The sequence below is a fragment of the Rousettus aegyptiacus genome, unplaced genomic scaffold (genome assembly GCF_014176215.1).
Source record: "Rousettus aegyptiacus isolate mRouAeg1 unplaced genomic scaffold, mRouAeg1.p scaffold_m13_p_13, whole genome shotgun sequence".
NCBI classification, from domain to species: Eukaryota; Metazoa; Chordata; class Mammalia; order Chiroptera; family Pteropodidae; genus Rousettus; species Rousettus aegyptiacus.
In genome coordinates, this window is record NW_023416288.1 from 36596706 (window position 1) to 36617029 (window position 20324).

The 20324-nt window shown below is 44.1% G+C and overlaps 1 protein-coding gene across 2 annotated transcripts in view; it reads right to left on the reverse strand.

Moving 5' to 3' along the window:
- The window catches only part of CPVL (carboxypeptidase vitellogenic like), a 110401-nt gene that overhangs the window by 44536 nt on the left and 45541 nt on the right, over positions 1–20324 (reverse strand). For both annotated transcript variants that reach the window (XM_016135961.2, XM_036230430.1), the window contains exons 8-9: positions 4889–5011; positions 4124–4255 (exon numbers count right to left, since the gene is read on the reverse strand). In XM_016135961.2, coding sequence (XP_015991447.1) covers positions 4124–4255; positions 4889–5011 — 255 coding nt within the window. The remainder of the gene's footprint in view (positions 1–4123; positions 4256–4888; positions 5012–20324) is intronic.

The window sequence follows — 20324 nt, forward strand, 5'->3', positions numbered from 1 at the left end:
ACTAAAAAGCCAGACATCGGCTAAGGGCAAGAGCAGTCACTTGGCCGTGCGCTTTCCTCCTGTCACACTCGGTTACGGGCGCGGACTGGCAGAGAGGTGCATTCGGCCAGGACTGTGCTTTGGCCAAAGGAGTTGAAGGCAGCGCGCAAGGGGCACAGGCTAGAGATGCACAGAATGCCTGACTTTGGGTTTAAATAGGGTCATCAGAGAAACTAAGACTTGAGGGGGGTAGGGGTCACGAAGAAGTCGTAGGATCAAGGGACCGAAAGACAACGAGGCTGCAGGACTGTCCCTGGAGTTGGTGTATTCACAGAAGTGAGAAGAGGGAGGACGGGAGGTGGCAGCTGGAGGAAGATGTTTGGATCTGAGGTCGCGGAGTGATTGTGGACGTCGAAAATATATATATATTTGTAATGGTACAGAGGAGAACAAGGTAGAGAGGAGAACAAGATCACCGAAAAAGAGATAATTAAGGAACCGAGGGGCCAAGTATTTAAAGGCTCATCAATGTGGATACTGCAATTACCGGAAATGACGACAAACTAATGCCACAGAGAGGGATGGTGAGGCAGGAGCTAAAAAATATATATATATATTCAGAGAATGAGAAGGAGTAAGCCAGGGGCCGGCAGATAACTACAGGAAGAAGTTGGGGGTGGCGGGGGTCATGTGAGGGCATGAAATTCAAAGCTCAGTGTTTTTTTTAGGAGGGAGGGAACACGATCTGGAGGCGCGAGGAGGCGCGAGGAGGAGCGAGGAGGAGCGAGGAGGACACCAACCCATCTGTGAGCCAAGTGATGCCAAGTCACTGAGAGAGGAAACAGCCCCCACTTGGGAGGACCGCAGGGAAAGCACCAGGCGGAGCGAGGAGATGAAGGACAAAGTCGAAGCAGACAGAACGCTGGGGCTTCGGGGGATGACGCGGACTCGTAACGGCCTCTAGGGGAAGGATCTTAGGAAATGAACGCAGCACGTTTCGAAACATCGACCAAGTATACATTTAAAGTTCCTAGGAGGTAGGATACTAGTACCTTGATTTTGCAGGTGAGAATACTGAGGCACACAGAGATTAAGACATGTGCCAAGGGCGCCTCGCTTATAATGTCAGAGGCGTGCACCTGAAACTGACTGGATTTCGTTAACCCATGTTGCCATAAGAAAGTAAACGATAAATAAGTAAATGGAATTTTAAAAATATCAAAACAATACACATGCAAACATAAAAAAAAAAAGAGAGAGATAATGTCAGCGGTGAGAGTCGAACTCAGGTCGCGACTGCCCGGGCGGCATGCTCACGCCACGCACAGCAGCACCCCGACAGCCACACGGCAGCACCTCCTGGTCTTCGGTTCTCGCTGGCCGTGCTTTTGGGTTTAATATAAAATTTCACTATTTTTCAAACGTGAAGCAACTTAGTTTACTGAAGTTACCATGGCCACGGGGTTAGGCCCAAGTATTAAAGGGGTCATCACTATGGAGAGTGTGGCGTGGGGGGGGGGCCCATACGTGTTAGCAATGCGACCGCTCAGGGCCACGTCTGTCTGCACACACTGCACTGCCCCGGGGCCGCTGGCCGAGGGCTTCTGCTGCCAAGCTGGGTGCCCCGGCTTGGGGTGGCATTTGGAGAAATGACCACCTTTTATCCTCACGCAACGGTGGTATCTGCTCGCCAAACCCTGAACCCACTGGGCTATGTCGGCCCAGAGGAGGTGTCTTTTTTTTTAAATTTGTCCTCCCAGAGGGGGCACGGAGATGAGCCGTGGTCCTGAACGCATGACATATTGTTGAAATGAATCTTTAGAAGTTATCCTCAACACCAGCAGGAACATGAATTCAAGAATGGGCTGGATTTCAGAAACCGTCAAAAATCATTTGCTGTCAGACGAATAAGGTGGGTGGTCAGGACCTGCGAAATCCAGTCTCTGGTCAAAACGTCTGTCACAAAGACAACTCTGCAATCCAGAATATCATCGTGCTAAGGGAGACAGGCCAGTATCAGAGCTCGGCCACCGTGCATCTCTGTAGACTCTCCAAGATGTACCAGGAGTGTTAGAGAATGGCTGAAAATTACCGCAGGAGAAACACTGGGGGAGGGGAATGGTGGGAGCAATTCTAGCCGTAGGCCTGCCACAATCTGTTACAAGGCTTATGGCAACTGACTGCGCCCCTCCGCGCCTCAGTCTCCATCAGGGAAATGGGGGTGTGTGCGCGTGTGTCAGGAGGGAAAGGAGGTCTCTGAAGTTCCCTCCAGCTCTGAGTTACTGCTCTTTGACCAACTAAAGCATTTTACAGGATCAGAGCACCAAACAGGCTTCATTACTGAGGCTTGAGATGTCGATATTGGTTTTCTCTTGGGTTTCAGGATTCCTTGGCAACTTCTGTTGCAGATGTTAAAACACATTTGACTGCTACTTGCTGACTTTCTAAAGTATCGTTTACTCTATTTCCTTTGAAAAAGCAAAGATCTTTATGTTTTAATTCATCACTCAAGATATTGGGCTCAAAGGCAGAGAGACATTGCATGCCTTAAAGGTTTTTTGGTGTTTTTTTTTTCTTTGCTTGTTTTCTGATGTATCTGGTCTGGGAGAGACCCTATTTAACCTCACGGGCCATCTTCTCATTATCTCTGAATACACAAAATACCTCACCTTTTCAACGGTGCCACTAAATCCTATAGCTACTACATCACTTACCGCAGACATCTTCCTGCTTTCTTTATCCCTTGGGGGCCTATCAAACACACTTGCTCTTGACATTGCTTATTCCCTGTGTGCTTCTTCACAAACATATCAAATGTCTCAGTTGCAGACTGGTCTTATGCAATGCCAAATTTGATATGAATTCTACATTCTAAAGGTTTAAGTCCTTTTACCCTGCCTGCCTACCACAACAGATAGCCTAAAACCAGTTTCAAAAATACCATCATTGCAAGTTGAAAAATGATCCTACATGCCCCCGATAAGATCTCTCTTCCTTTGCGTTTACAATTGCACAAGAAATTCTGAATCTGTGCTCTGCAGTCACAGCAGGTGTCCTGACAGAGACAAAGGGGAGATTGCCGGCATCCTGCAGATGGCTCAGGACTTCCTGAGCTCAATCCAGTGGCACAGCTGTCTGCTAGCAGAATTCACAGCGTGGACAGTCACGGCCATGGGGGGTTCAGGTAGGGCCCTGACGCCCACTTGTAAGATGGAGCGAGAATGATTTTATCCCCCTTCTTCTTAAGTTTGTCTCCTGTTTTGATCTGAACCAGCTGACCTAGAAGACTTAATATCGGGCCTCAGTCTTAAGAAAAAATAACGCTGTTAGATCAACTATTACAAGATGTGCTTCCAATAACAAAAAGACTAAAGCCCTTAAAATTCAATCTATGCCTCATTTATGCATGTTTCTAACCTGATGGCCTTATGATAAAGGTCAAAATTAACCCTAAAGAAGATTGTTTAAACAAGATCTTTGTCTGCATTGGCAAACAAACAGACACAAGCAAAACCCTACCTCCTATATCTAATATTTAACATAGTCTTACATTTTAAATAACAAAAAGAGGGTGAAAAATATGGCCATATTACTCGATTCTCAATTTCAATTTTAGGGGAGCCATGTCACAATATTTACAAAGACCAATAGCCATTTGTAAAAGTTTCAAATTACTACGCTTTATAATCTTTGTTCCTGACACACAGGAACAAAGACATTTGTTACACGCTGTGGTCATTTCCCCAGCCAAACCCCTGTGTGTGGATACTGTCTTTTGGAAGGGTTTAGAACGCATTTTGAAGCATATGCATCCACTTTCCAGGCTGCCCTTTTTTTCTGATTTCCTCACGATAGGGTGTGCCTTTAGGGCCTATGCAGCATTTAAAGAAATCAAACAGTTAATGAAAGACCCAGTTAGATAAACACCCCGAGGTGATCTCAGATTTACAATACGGCCAAAGCAAATTCAAAGAAACCCAGACCGTTCTTTCCTTCATTAGGAGCCCACTCATCTTGCCCCCTGACCTGGGACGGCAAAACAGATTTACTGGCCCTCATGACAACAAAAGCCCGCACCACGTGCTTGTAGGACCCTCCTCAGCTGGTTCTCATTGCTCCGGGCGGTGCAGGCCCCAGGACTCACTTCAAAGGCTGCAAACCACTTCTTCTCCTTGATGTATTTCACACACTCATCGCAGTGCTTCTGGAAGTACTTTTTCTGCCTCTCATCCAACAAGCCAATTTGGTATAGGAATTCCGCATAGCCCGTTATGATCTGAAGAGAAAAGAGACATAATGCAAACACCGCAGAGTGAGAAAGAGAGAAGTTAGGGAAGCCCATGTGCTAGGTGAAATAACCCTTTGTAATTTGTCAGTTTCGTGCTGGAATTAGTCAAAAAAGAGCATTAAACACACACACACACACACACCCCTATGACCCTCGAACACACCACGTACCACAAAACACAATACAAACACAATGATGTGTTCATACAAACAAAAGAAAACAACACACACCACAGGCCACATACTGCACACATGCTGCGCAAACCATACACACACACACACACACAATAGATACATAACGCACAAACACACACATGTACCCAAAACACACACAGACAACACACACCACACAATACACATCCAACACACACGTACGCAAAACACAAGGACACACACACACACACACTCCTACACTTGTACTCACAATCAATCTAGGCTGACATAGTAAGTTGACACCTCAAAACATTTGGTAAAGATTAGACGATTGACAATATCAGAGGCAACTGGGCGACCGTATTTCCGTCTATCAGGTTAGCTCTCTAAGGTAAGAGGAGCCTCCATCTGATTAAGGGGGATTTATTCTCCTTAAGAAACAAAATAGAAAGGACAAGGGGACACCCACCGATTCGGGATCAGAATACGCATCTCCAATAGCAATTCCCTTCAGGTTGATCTTCTCGGTCATCAGGGGGTTGAGCTTGTGGATACAGTGTGCAACGGCGGGCACGTACTTCCCTCCGTAAGACTGAGAAGGGTAGACGTTAAAATGAACCTTCACGAATACATGTCGGTAAAATTCTGTGCTTAAGCTAATGCAAATAGCACTCGAACGGCGGCACCCCCCCCCCCCATGACACAAACCACGTATTTCTGAACCTCGCACTGTAAATCCCGCAATAGCAAAGAGCTTCCACTCCTTCTGTCATCCCAGATAGCGCCGAGTGACATGCAGGATGCGGGTTAGGCACACAAAATACAACACGTCATCGTGTAATAAGTGAACATTTTCATTTCCTTCCAAAATAATAATAATAATAATAATAATAATAATAATAATAATGAAAATGGACCAGTGAACACGATTACGCCACCTAAAGGGCTTTTCTTACCAGAGAATTCCATGAAAACCTTTATTAAAAAACAAAGATCGTGAGGCCAAAAATTAAGATTTCAAAATCTGTATAATGATGCAAATTTTGAAATCAGCATGTATTAAAGGAGAAAGAAAAGGAAAATATTTATTAGCCATTAAGATTGTCACTTGAACTTACCTGTTTCCAACCTTTTCCAGCACAAGCTTTTTTTTTTTTTTTTCAGTTTCAAAAGATTTTGTGAACACAAACATAATAAAAATGCTGCTTTTAAATATGCTGGAAAAGCTACTATTAGTTCAGCATATTGTACAATATTTTGTATTTTTTCCATTAAGAAGTTGCTTTATCAACATCTCCACTTGGATGTTTAATATTAAACTTCATTATGTTTAAAATAAAGCTCCAATTCCCAAGCCCTCCTTACGGCCTTCCTTTTGATTCACGTTAACTCTGTTCTTCTAACTGCTTAGACCAAAAATCTCGATGTCCTTGATCTCTCTCATACCCTACAAAAGTCCATCAGCGAATCTTGTCAACGCTACCTATTCTATCAAGTATGCCCAGAATCCAGGGTCTTCTCACACCTCCACTTCATCAGCTTGCTCCAAGTACAACCATCTCTCACCTGGATTATTACAGGAGCCTCCTAACTGCCCCCTACTTTCATCCTTATCCTCCTCCAGTCTATTTTTCAAGACAGAGGTCTGTTAAAACATAAATCAGATTGTGCAACTCCTCTGTCAAACCCTCTAGTGACATCCCAGCTCCCTTAGAGTAAAAAAAGCAAAGTGCTTTTCCTGAGACCAAAGAGCAGAGATGACCTGGTCACTTCACTAACACCGTCCCCTACTCCCCTCTTGCTCAATCCTCTCCAGTTCCTCTCAGCAGAGTCATACCTGCGACCCACACTGTCCTTTCCACCTCACCTGGAACGCTCTCCCCCAGACCCCCCTCACTTCCCTAAGTGAAGCCTTCTGAGGGATGCCGTCCTGGCCACCCTATCTAAAATTTTCAATCTCTCTCTTTTTTTTTTTTTTTTGGTGACATTTTCTATTCCCCTTCTCTCCTTTCCATCTGAATCCTTATCACTCCCAACAAATTTTTACTTACTTATCTTGAATTATTATTCCCCCATCAGGGCTAGAATAGAATATCCACGAACATAGGGATATTCATCTGTTTTATTTATTAGTGTATTTATTAGTGTATCCTCTGTGCCTGATGCTGTTTATTTGTTACTGCACAATAAACAGTTGTTGAATGAATGAATCTTGAAATAACCTGCACGCATTTGAAAAACAGCAATGCATATACGTTCAAAGTAGCCTAGAGGCATCATATAGGTACATCTGAATCTGCAGACCCTTAGCAATACTTCCAAGGCTCTCCACGGGTTTGTAGTTCAAAGCCTGGGAACTCCCAAGAGCACTCATTTATTCCATACCGTAATCATACGCTGGAGATAGCATCATTCTCTTTTCACTGTGAAGACCCTGGGGCTCAGAGAGGTTAAGTTGCAGAGCCAGAATTAAACTTGGCCTGACCTACTCCAAAATCCAAACTCCTTCCAAGTTATGGTAACAAAATGTAATTTACACAATTCACACAAAATCTCCTCACTGATGCAGCTTCTTTGTGCAATAATAATTATTTAGGCGAAGTACTGAATCAAAGCAATTTATCCATTCATATGCATGAACACATTTTAGCTGCCTTGTGATTCTGTAAAGACGTGTTTACGTGTCTGAAATTTGGTTTTGTATAACTGTGCTATCAATTCTCTCATTAGGCACAATAAGTGAACACTTATCAAGTAAAAGTTCTATAAGATGACCCCAAAAAAGCAAATTTCCTTGAGTAATCATTTCATTGGTAAAGATGTATTACACAATCTTCATTCGGTGATGGTTTATTGGGCACATTTTTTCTCAAAGGCATTATACCAAATACTTCGGAAGACACAAAAATGAATAAAGCACAAAACTTGTAAAGTTCACAATTTCTTTTGAAAATACATTATGGAAAACCTGACTCAAATGCGATAAAGCAAAGTTTACGACCTCATGGATTATTACGTATACATTGCCCAGTACATAGTGGGTACATAAACACATATTAGATACATGAACGACTTATCTGACACTACTTCTAAACATTTTTTCTCAATTGGATATTAGTACAAATGCTAAAAAGTATATCTTCTAGAGATAACATCGCTCCAGCTGTTCTATTATAAAACCTGGCAATAGAACACTTCTCTCATCTCTTTATGAGATAGAAATGTATATACTTTAAGTTGCTTTATAGGTAGTGGTGACAAACTTAGGCCAAAACAGTTACATTTTTATGACACCTCCCCCCTTGTGACCATCATGTGTATCTGGGATATATCTAGGCAGGAAATGAAGAAGAAACACCCACTCAATTTCTGAGCATCCACTATGAACCAGGCTATTATACCTACTTTAATTTGAGCCGATTTAAGGTTAACATCATCTTCCTATATTTTAAAAGGATGAAAACAAGGGTCTTTCTGTAAAATTTTAGTCAAAACTCTAGCTGTAATTCGATGTAGGCTTGGCTGCCTCCCATTTCTTACATCAAATCATAGTTCATTCAATAGTCCTGGAATAGACAATGGGTTTCTGGTCCCCCAGGCTGGAGTCTGACATTGGGTTCATCCACTACACACTTGCTAGGCTGACCATTCATGGAAAACAAGACAGTAAGAAGGGTAATTCCATAACAATATCCAAAACAGATCCCTCAATGGTTGGTCCACATTTGCTAACCTCACGACGAGGACGTTTATCTCACTTTTTGCTTCCTAATGACGATCACACACTTCTTTGCCTTTGCCAGCATGACAAATCCTTCACTGCCGTTTTCACTAATCATTCCATTGGTTGACTGACTCAGACTGTCACACAGTAGACAAGTACAGGATTACTTTACGGAAAACAGACACTGAACCGTTATAGTGAAATTTCAATTATGTTCGCTCTCTTTGTTGACACATATTTTTTCTTCATTTTTTTTTTTTTTTGCAAGGCTAGACTGGTTTATTCTCCCTCAATCATTTATTTCTCAATTTAACGAGTCTCTGACCACCAAAAGCACATTCAAAGACAACCAGACAATAAATCAAGCATGTTTTATTTTACCCAGTTTCTGCTTTGCTAGATATGTTTTAAATAGAATAGAATCCTTTATGTCGGGGGGGGGGGGGAGAATTTAGGTGTGGCTGTCTGATGAATCAGAAATGGCCCCTTAGGCCTTGTAATTCTGATCCCGTAATTTTATAAGCTTGTGCTTCTTTTGTTCTGAATTCTGCCTGTAACAAGGACAAACGCCACCACCACCACCACAACTATTAGCCCTGCGGTTTCTCTGATCTCTCTCACTGGTGTTCGCCAATGTGGGCAGCAGCTGGCCAATGAGGCTCCTGAAGCCTGTGCGTTAACACTAACCTTCTACCGTCGGATCGGACCCTAGCCTCATAAAAGCTCAGAACGGCATCAAAGCGATTATAAAAGGAAAGAAGACGAGCATGGCCAGGAACTATCTGGACACATATTATTTTAGAATTCAGTGGTGACCTGGAAATGAGGAACTTGGCCATATACATGTATTTATCTAACACAACAATTCAGACTAGGTTAGCATCAACACATCAGCTTCTCAGTCTGCCCTTATAATTCCATTTTAGTATTTAAAGAAGCTTCAAGCTGCAATTTCCAGCACAATTCTGGTATGGTTCATTTTTCCATGGTGATCAAATTTTGAGCTCACCTCTGACAAAAAGGACCAGAGATGAGGTGTGTTTGCATCTGCTTATATTTGCTGGAGCTTAAAGAAGCAATAAACCTCTAGTCCTCCTTCTTATATCAGAAAGATCTCAGAATTCAGCTCTCAATCTTTTATTTCCCCCATGAGGGAAAAAAGTCTCAATATCACAGTCGAATAGTGGTTTTGAATCTTGGTCTGCAATCTTTCTGAGCTCCTAAATGATGTTTGGAGCAGCCTAATGGAAATCACATTAAGAGCATATTGTACTTGTAAAAATAGTCTAGAGAAAATGTAATGCTTGGTTAATTATCCAGATGTGTAAAAGCACAATGGAATTGGACTTAAAGAAACTTGTAATTATGTATTCTGTCTGAATCTCTGCCTTATATGTTTCAACAATATTCATAGCAAACATTGTACCCCCGCCACCCGGTGACTTTAAAGGGAGGAAACAGGATTCCATATCTAAAATCAAACTTCAATCAGCTCCTTCCCCAGAAAAAAAAAAAAAAGATCATGTCAGAGAATAATACTATAATAGAAACAATGTCCTCTTACAGAAATTTCACATATGTTAGCAGTTACTATTGTTTAAGTTTCTCTCAGTGGTCTACATTTCTTACTAACGTTTGTTAAAAAAAAAAAAAAAAAAGCAGTTCTATTCATTCTCTGTCATGCTTCTAAGTATACATTATATGGTAAAACATGGAGAAACTTTATGGGTGACAATGAGCAATGGCCTTTGCAATGAGACACACCTAAACCCGGTAACAAAATGTCACTATCCACAGGCCCCGATTCCTAACCTCTGCCTAGCAAGTGGAAAGGGCGAGCTGTCAAGCTCAGCCACGGTATGTTGAGACTGTCTGTGGTCAGGGGCATTCTGTACCCATTTGCCACTCCGCCCCCGCTCCCCCAGCCACTCCGACGGGAACGAATATCTCTCCGAAGAATTCACTTTGGGGCTGATGACAACTCCTTCACGTGCCCAGAAGGAGCCGAGGTGTGCCATCCTTCCAGAGAGAGTCATGCCAGCATGGTGTTCTCACGCTATCCTGAGTCACAGATGATGATGGCGCCACCCCCATTTATGGGGGCGATCAGAGGGGATAGGAAATATGCCTTGAAGAGAATTTTGAAAACCACAAAAATACTGTTGAAAACCCTGTTTAATGGAGTAACACAAGAAGCGGCAGCTAAGAGGACAGGATTAAACTGGGATGACCTTGACTTCATCTAGCCTCCGGGTAGAATCTTACTTCACTTGCACCATTATTTTCTCTGAGGAGAAAGAAGGTGTGGTCTGAAAATGGTCATTTCAGAAAATTAATGAATGGGGAAAGCACTTCAGTACTGTGGTAACCGCTACAATTTCCTAGACATTTCTAGACTGTGCGTCATCTAATTTCAAGACCACACTGCTACAATTAAAAGAAAAAAATATGGCTTCTAACAAGAATATGACTTTATCTAAACATCCATTTCTCTTGAATATGAGCTTAGAAAGAAATGCAGAATCTATAGGAATAAATATATAAGAAAAATTGTTTGATCTGTATCCAACTTTTGGTCACATAAATTTATGCAAAGGTATGTGCTGCCTTCCAATTGATATATTCTTATTTCATATTGAGAGGATGCATCTTTAAAAAAAAAATCTATCAATGACAAGAGTAGATGAAAAAAATATGTCCCCTCCTTCCTCTGCAACTGACCTGGTGTTAATTTTGGAGAAACCCAGCTTGAAGCCAGGTGATTCAACCACATGAATAAATCCCTTTTGTTTAAAGACCATAGTTAATTTGACTTTTAAATAAAGACTATGAACATACTGAGCCACGGTCAACAAATTGAGTCCTTTGTTTGCTCACTGTGGATAGAATTCCGAAGGTTGAAGCTGCATAATAAAGTTAACTTAGCATTTCCTGTCCCCAACCTAGACATCTCACCTAATCAGGCACTATTTCTGTCACCATGCCACTTGATCCAGCATGGTAAGTCACCAAAAAAAGCTTCTAATGACTTCTGATTTACTCATATTCTTTTCCATGCAACTAAAGGATCAGTAAATATGTGTTGATTTGACTTAGATATGCTATCCAAAAGCCCAATTTGCAAACATTTCCATATGCTCCGTTCAAGTTTTCAGGTTGAAGCTTAAACCTTAACTCTTCTGATACTAAACTCATTAAACAGTCACAAATCCGTTTTCAATTCTAAAAGAAAATATTGGCAAGTCAGATGAACATAACTGAAAATAGACATTTGTCATGAGCTCAAGACTTAAAGCAGCTTGAATGTTATCTAATAAAATTCAGCAAGTTCCAAGCTTTTGGAAATAATTGCATTCCAAGGACTTCAAGCTTTTACATCACTTGAAACTTCCATTTATTCCATAAAACTTTACGATTAAAGCCAAGTCTTTATGATTAAAACTAAGTCTTGGCCAGAAAGACAGAAACATCCAAGAAGTTAGAGAACTTCTTTTCTGTTTGTATAAGGCTGATAACCCTTAGAGATTCTGCACAAAATATGGAAGGGATGTTTAATTCCCTTCTCCTGAAAGTGGGTCTATTCCGTGGGAAGAGGCAGGTCTTGGAGACAGTGCAGTTTCGAGGAGGGAGCACGCAGCCTCCAGACAGCATCTCCATAAGTGGGGTTACAATCCGTAGCCGGTCCCTTCACTGCAGTATTTGGGCTCTGGAGTCCAGCTAAGCATAGGTTCAAATCCTAGCCGGGAGACCTTAGCTGAAGGCCTAACTAACCTCTCTAAGCCTTGGCCATCTCATCTGCAAAATGGAGATGATAACAATAGTCTCAGCTTCATAGGGTAGCAGCTGTGAGGATTAAACAAGGCAAGGCATAAAACGGTGCTTAGCATCATGCCTGTAGTACGATCCACTCAATAAATATTCTCAAATAATAAGATCTACAAACCAAACACATGAACTAGATACTCTTGAAGGCCCCCTTCTAGGATACCACGTTCAATGATCACAAGCCTGGGCTAATAGAATAACGGCGTAGGCCCACATAAAGTGAGTATAGGCCTACTGCTAGAATATCTCTCCCATCCCACATTAGAATATCTCTCCCATCCCACAATAGATGCCATGCCTCCACTAGTATGTCAGTGCTTAAAATTCCCAACTACAAGTATCTTTTTATGGCTTAGGCTCTGTCTTCTATTCAAGTATAAGTATGTTGGGAGTAAGTTTAATGTATCAAATCCCTTCTAATGGACAGTGAGCTGATGGCAAGTCAGAACAGGGGAGAGAAACAGAACAATCATGATGGGGATTGAAGAAAGTGTCCAGAAATAGGACCTGAGCGGAATATATAGCTAAGGAAAAAGGAAGGCTAGAGGTAGGCGGTAGGGCACTGGACGACCCTGATAAGAAAGAGGTAGAAAGGAGCATCCCCAAGGCCTGGAAAGCAGGGAAGGGCCGTGGAAGGGAGATGAAAGGAAGCTGGAAAGAAATATCATTGATATTTTAATTTTATCTAGCAGCTGCCTTGCATGAAGCCACTCTATAGCATTCATTAAACACTGTGCTTGGTATTGTATGAAACAAATTAAACAAACGAGGCTCTCACCTACTGGGAACCTGCCATCAGAACCCAGTGAGCCGTGCGGATTTCAAAAAAGGCCGTCAGACCACGTGACCCCAGCAGGACTCCTCTCATGCAGACAAAGATAAAGTATCCTATTAAGCTCACTAATTTTTAAATAGCTTCAAAGTTTTGCCTTTACTGGGCCCTCAAATTAACCATGGTTGCAAAACTTCTTCCAAGAGGGCATAGGCCCTTCCCTGTGGCTGAGGAAGAGATGCCCAGTTTTGACAACACACCCTGCCATTTTGGAAGGGCTCCCACTCATTGCCACAACCACCCTAAGTCCCGAGTCTTTCACGGGACTGCACATCAGGGCGCATGCTCAGAGGGCAATGGGCAGTCCCCCTTCCTCACGCCACCACCCTGCCTTCCACGGAAGGCTGTTTTGCTTTAACTTCTAGCTGGGCCATGTGCACTCGAGAAGATTCTAAAGTGTGTCTATATATGTCAAGAACAAGGGCAATCTCTCTAATAGTTACTGGCTCAGAAAGGATAACACTTAGAAAGAAAGTTAATTATGTGGATTAAACGCAGCTTGTTTCTCTTTTTGAAGTGCATTTTTTTTTTTTTTTTTGCATGCCCGGAGGAGGGTGATTTACAGACACATTTGTCTCTCTTTAGAGAAAATTAATTCCAGTTGGTGTTCTGGGCAGAAACGGGGAGAAGCAGTTCCTTCTCGGCTGCAGCGGGGCACTACGCCTCTGGCGGCGTCCTCGCCGCGGTCCGCGTCACAGTGGCCAGGAGCCTGGGGTTGGTTCTGACACAACTTGCTGCTATCTGAAACTTCTAGCATCACCTTCCGAGCTCCGTTGTCATCTCTTGGATGAAAGGAACTATTCCTTTCAAAAAATGATTTCAAAATAACAAGGGAGACAACGCCACATCCCAAAACAGGTGAGCAGAGCTTTCTAAACCACCCGGCCCCTGTCCACAGGCATCGGGCCATATGCTTTGGAGCCGTAATATATTAATGCTGCTTTTCAACATGAATGGTAAGAATAGTCATCATGTGTTGGGGACTCTCCACAGCCAGGCACCCTGCTAAATATCTGAGGAGGATTATCTAATTAAACGCTCAAAACAACCCTGTGCAGTAGGTACTGTTATTACTTCCAGACTCGCTTATACCAACGCAGAAAGCCAAACAGCTGCTCCAGACCCCTTGAGCATCAGGTTACCCTCATTCACAGCACACAAATGTCGAGGATATTTATTTAGGTCCAAAACACTTGCACTGAAAAGCAGAAAACCATTTCTTAGTTTATGTATTTAGTTTTCAAGGATGTTTCTACAAATCGAGTGGCATTATTGGTTCAATCTCCCTAAGAGTGCGAGGAAATTAAGAGTTCACAAGAGAAAGGATTTCCCCATCTTGAAAACTCTATAACAACATTTTGTTTTTTGGTGATAGTGAGTGGGGGATGGGTTTGTACTATGTTAAAACTACAATTATACACAGATGCTTTAATAGTGCATCTAGGTAACTACAGTTGAATATCTAGTAAAAATTAGTGATCTAATTTTAAAACCAACCCCTCTGATGGTAAGATGAAAAACAGAGACCCAGATACGGTGAAGACCACATCTGGAGTCATCCAGAGAAAGGATAGGCAGCAATGAATCTCAGGTCTCCTGATTATTTATCTCGAACGCCTTCTTCCACTTATCCATTCTGCCTTTAGACAAGAACAAACTAGACTGTAGAAATATAGCATTCTAATGACAATAAACCATTAAGGCATTATTCAGTGTTCTTCCTTCTAGAAAGAGATGAACCCCCAAACTTAACGTGACCCATGTAGTTCTTATGAAGACGATGCTGCCTAGCATCAGCATCTCTACCCCAGGCCCTGCCTGCCCTCCTTCACATCTTCCTCATCACCCAGAAGGCAAAGGTTTCCTTTAAAGTATTCGTTCTGGCAGCAAAGAATGTCAAAAGAAAATTGTCCTTTCATACACACATTCGGAAATTACATGCGTGAAGCAATCAGGCAGACATGAAATAGACAAATTTTTCATCTGGAATTTGGCAGCTTTGCTGAAAGTTAGACATTGTGTGGTTAACAACATCACCACATTATTTGCAAGACAAGGAATTACACACTAAGCATATCAGTGTTCTGTCGGAGGTGGAGAATGGGCATCTTCCAAGGTTGCTACCAAAAATGACAGAAGTGTCTCTTCCTGCTGTTTTCCCCAGCCTGCTTCTGAAATGGGTTAAAAGGCAAGGAATTTCAGGGAATTACTGGTAGAGAACCTAAATAATCCTGACTGGATAATTGGCTTTTTTAAAAAAAAGCAGTCAGAAGTCTCTTCCAAACAGCTTAGAAAGAAAAGAAAGTGGGCATGAGAAGGAAGTTTATCATTCCAGTAATGTGCCACTGCCTTGGAAAATCTGAGACTGTTTTTTCACTTTGTTGGGAGCTGCGCCCTTGGTTTCTCAAGCCCTCAGGCTGTGAGAACCAAACCCATGATAAACAAGCCTTTCCGAGAAGCTGGCTGACCACCAAAGGTGCTGATAGTCTCCTGCTCTCCCCCCCACCTCGTACTTCCCCCTGTCCTTACCGCTCCTCACACCACCAGCTGAAGACCAATCATATTGCAACAGGTACCCTTTGCCTGCCCCCCTTTGTTCTTGCCGTATAAATATGTTTGTTATCCAAAAATAAAATTTGAGGCTTGATCAGAACACTGTCTTGCCTCCACTCTTTTCTCTCGTCCGTGTTACCCCTCTTTTCTTTAGGTTGGGTTCTCCTCGGTTCTCCCACCAAATAACCGGTCCCGCGGGCGGGACAAGTGGCGCCCAACGTGGGGCCCGAGTGCAGAACCCTTACCCAGGCGGACTACGAAATAACAGAGGCTGCAGCTCGTTAAGGAGAAGTTTTTCAGAGAAGAAGTTTTTCAGGGAAGACTGCCTTTCACCGCTCATGGAAGGTCCTCGTCTTCGGCTCACCGGAGATCGCCGTCTTCGGTGAGTGTTCATCCGCCTTAGTTTAGTTTCGGCACGGACTGCTAGGATCATAAGTAACAAATTTTAAACGGGGAAAAGAGTTGAGCATAACTCCCTCTGTCTTCTCTAGGTCCTCTTGTCTTTTCCTTTTTTTTCAAAGGATTTGGGACTTTTCTCTCTAGCCCGCTTCTCGGCACAAGCCGTCCACCCCCGAGGTTAGAGGCTGCTTTTTCTGAGTTGGGAAAATACAGTGTGTCAGTCGACTTTAAGGCAGAAGTCGTCCACTCAGAGGGCATCCCGGTCGTAGACCTCTCCCTCCGCCCTGGAGAGAGCGGTAGGTCTGCGATTCGCCTCTTGAGAGCCGTGTTGGCGGATTATACCAACCGACTGCCCACGTCGAGACCTCTGGTATAATCCCTCCTCTGCCGCCTCTGTAAAAGAGCCTTGTCTATGCCCAAAGGCACAGCCGGCGGGACGTCCGTAGGCAACGCACCCCAGGGGGTCCGTGTTAGCGGATTGTACTAACCGGCTGCCCACGCGGGAGAGAAGTTAAGTTCCCTTCTCCTCCTTTTTGCCTTGATACCTATGTTCACTTCCTCAGTTCCTATCCCTCTTTCTTTTTAGATAAATAAAACAAAGAAAAATGGGACAAACCTTGTCCAGAGAAGCGCAATTCATAAAAGACTTAAAATGCTCATTCAAGGAGCGAGGAATCCGAGTAAAAAAGAAGGATTTAGTCAAATTTTTTCTCTTCATTGATGAAGTCTGTCCCTGGTGCATAGTAAATGGCCCCCGCCCTGAAAAATGGGCCCCAAGCTCTCTAAAGAAGCGGTCTTTATTCGAGACCTAAAAGAATCTCTTAGGGAAAGAGGAGTTAGAGTTAAGAAAAAGGATCTTATTAAGTTTTTTCTTTTTATAGACAAGGTTTGCCCTTAGTTCATTGTTAATGGACCTGAAATCCACCCTAAAAAATGGCAGAAAGTAGGTCGTGACTTAAACGATAAGCTCCACAGGGAGGGGCCCGATGCGGTCCCTGCCACCTCCGCGGAGGCTAAACAGAGAAGGTTCCCTTCTGCACTCCTCGCCCAGACCACTAGCGCTGCGCTTGGGGCCTGGAGGGCACTCCCTATTTCAGGGGCTGCGACTACTCCTCTTACAAAAATCACTCAGGGACCACAACAAGATTATAGCGAATTTGTCAGTAGGCTCCTAGAGGCGGCGGAAAGAACCCTCGGGGGCGAAGCCTCTAATGACAGGCTCGTTAAACAATTGGCCTACGAAAATGCCAATGCCTCTTGCCGCGCGGTGCTGCGCGGAAAGACGCGAGATAAAACCCTTGATGAAATGTTGCGCATGTGCCGTGACGTTGATCCCTTCACCTCTAAAATGTCCCAAGCCATGCAGCTGGCCATAGACCCCCTTGCCTCCAAGGTATCTCAGGCTGTTAATCTCGCGGCGGGAGTCAGCCTTAAAACTCTTTGGAAAGGACCCTGACACTATAACCCTCCCGTATAATACAGCTCAGGTACAATGGCTAATTCAAAACGATGATGACTGGGCGATTAGTTGCACTTCCTTCCAAGGAACAATTGATAATCATTATCCTGCTGACAGATTAATTCAGTTCTTACAGAAAACCCCCATTGTTTTTCCCCGGAGAACCAAAGCCACTCCCATTGCGGGAGCCACGCTAGTGTTTTCTGACGGCTCCTCTTCAGGCATAGCAGCCTTTAGTATTAATGGACAGGTTACCCGTATACAGACAGCCTTTCAATCTGCACAGCTTGTTGAACTAACAGCTATAATTACAGTCTTTGAACTCCTAAGCGAGGTTCCTTTCAATCTTTATACTGACAGCGCCTATGTAGCTGTCTCTGTACCCCTACTTGAAACAGTCCCCTACATACGTCCCTCCACAAATGCTTCCCCCTTGTTTTCCAAATTACAAAAACTAATCATTAATCGCAATGCTCTGTTTTTTATTGGACACATTCGCGCTCATTCAGGCTTACCTGGGCCTCTCACAGAGGGAAATAATATAGTAGACCAGGCCACCCAATTGATTGCTGCCGCCCAGGAAGACACCCCCTTTGTTGCCGCACAACGAGCTCACGCTCTACATCACCTCAACGCACATACCCTTCGCCTCAAATTTTCCATAACCAGAGAACAGGCCCGCCAGATTGTCCGTCAATGCAAGGGTTGTCTGACACTTTTACCTGAACCTCACCTGGGAATAAACCCCCGGGGGATAGTTCCTGGAGAACTCTGGCAAATGGATGTTTCTCATCACCCTCCCTTTGGAAAACTTAAATATATCCATGTCTCTATAGACACCTATAGTGGGTTCATTTATGCCACCCCCCAAACCGGGGAGGCCACCAAACATGTTATTCAACATGTCATAGCTCTTTTGGCCGTCATCCCCCAGCCAAAAGTTTTTAAAACTGATAATGGGCCAGGCTACACTAGCGCCTCCTTCCGACAATTCTGCGCGCAGCTCGGAATAAAATACATCACGGGTATTCCCTATAACCCCCAAGGACAGGGCATTGTTGAGAGAGCTCATCAAACGCTAAAAAATATGCTCTTTAAAATACAGTCCGGAAATACTGCCCTTTCTAACACAAGAGCCAGCCCTAAAACCCTAATAAATCATGCCCTATTTGTCCTTAACTTCCTAACCTTAGACGCCTGCGGCAAAACAGCTGGTGATCGTCTCTGGCACCCGGCCACCGCTTCTGATTATACACAAGCACTTTGGAAAGATCCCCTCACGAATAAATGGCAGGGCCCTGACCCTGTCCTTATCTGGGGAAAGGGACACGCTTGCATCTATGATAATCAGGCTCAAAACGCCCGGTGGTTACCTGACCGGCTACTAAAACTTTATAATCCGTCCAGGGATCCACAGCCCTGAGACCTCGCTTCCCCTCTGTTCTCTTACAGATAATCGCCTCGTCCTCCGGAGATGCATTGCAGAGGATAGTCTCCAGCCCCTCTCCTCCTCACGGGAATTTTGCTCTTCCTCCTGTTTCTCGTCCTCCTCTGCACTGACTCTAATATTCCCCTTACCCACAGATTAGGATTGCTGTTCTTTACACTTTTCTTCTTAGGAGCGTGTACTCTTTGCACCTGCATATAATAACGTACCTACTCCTGCTTTACGGACTTTTTGCCTCCGTCCATACTCATCAAATATTTAATTACACATGGCAAATCATTAACGAGGCGGGCGATGTTGCCCTTTCTACGTCCTCTTTGGCGGCCACCACACCTTGGAATTCACTCACCCCAGACCTTTGTCGCCTAGCTGCAGGGGCGTCCCAAGGTTGAGGACTGCCAGACACTTACCTCCCCCTCTCCCTACGGGGACGACATAAGGGACAGAGAAATGTCTACCTTCACCTTTGATAGACCAAGGGAAGGTATGGGCATCGAGATGGGTGCAGATGCAAAGCTACTGCAAGGGAAGACCCACTAGAGGGTCCCCTCTGTCCTTCCCTGAGAACATACCTGGTTTGCATAGAGGTTGGTATCCAAATCACAATCTAAAACCGGCTCTGCCTCTCCTCCCCAAAAGATACCAAGAGCCAACAATAGATGGGCGTATATAGCCCACGGGAGGAACCAGGTCAATGTTCCCCCACTCGGTTAAGGCCCACCTTTCTAAAATAGAAAGGGAGGAGATGTTGGGAGCTGCGCCCTTGGTTTCTCAAGCCCTCAGGCTGTGAGAACCAAACCCATGATAAACAAGCCTTTCCGAGAAGCTGGCTGACCACCAAAGGTGCTGATAGTCTCCTGCTCTCCCCCCCACCTCGTACTTCCCCCTGTCCTTACCGCTCCTCACACCACCAGCTGAAGACCAATCATATTGCAACAGGTACCCTTTGCCTGCCCCCCTTTGTTCTTGCCGTATAAATATGTTTGTTATCCAAAAATAAAATTTGAGGCTTGATCAGAATACTGTCTTGCCTCCACTCTTTTCTCTCGTCCGTGTTACCCCTCTTTTCTTTAGGTTGGGTTCTCCTCGGTTCTCCCACCAAATAACCGGTCCCGCGGGCGGGACAGCCTTGGAAAATCTGAGACTGTTTTTTCACTTTGACTTCCTTAGAGGGGACATCCGTGGCTTGTACTTGCCCAGCATCCTTCCGGTCCCCTGGTATCATCACCTGGATCTTCCTGGGGAGACCAGTCACACCCCACCCTCAGAGTTGAGGGCTCCACTGTGATCCCTCTCCTCCCAGGGCACAGGGGTGGGCCTCAGGTCCCATTCTGGTGAATTGTATATTCTGTCCCCCTCTCCCCAGTTATTAGTTCTAGAATGGGAGTCCAAATGGATCATATGAGATTCAGGAATACAAGTAGAATTATCGAGAAAGAGAAGTTGAGCTGGGAGTCTACACCAGAGCTCTGGAGTGGGAGGAGGGGCAAGGGCGCAGGTGAGAAGAACCTGCCGGAGAATGAAACCAGTGACGTACAAAGCCAGGTGAACAGAACGAGAGAGAGACGAAATCCTGATGACAATGCGAGAGCACCCACATCCACCCGAACCTGTTGTCAACCCAGTTGGTCCTCTTAAGCCACTTTAAATAGGGTTTCTGTCGCTT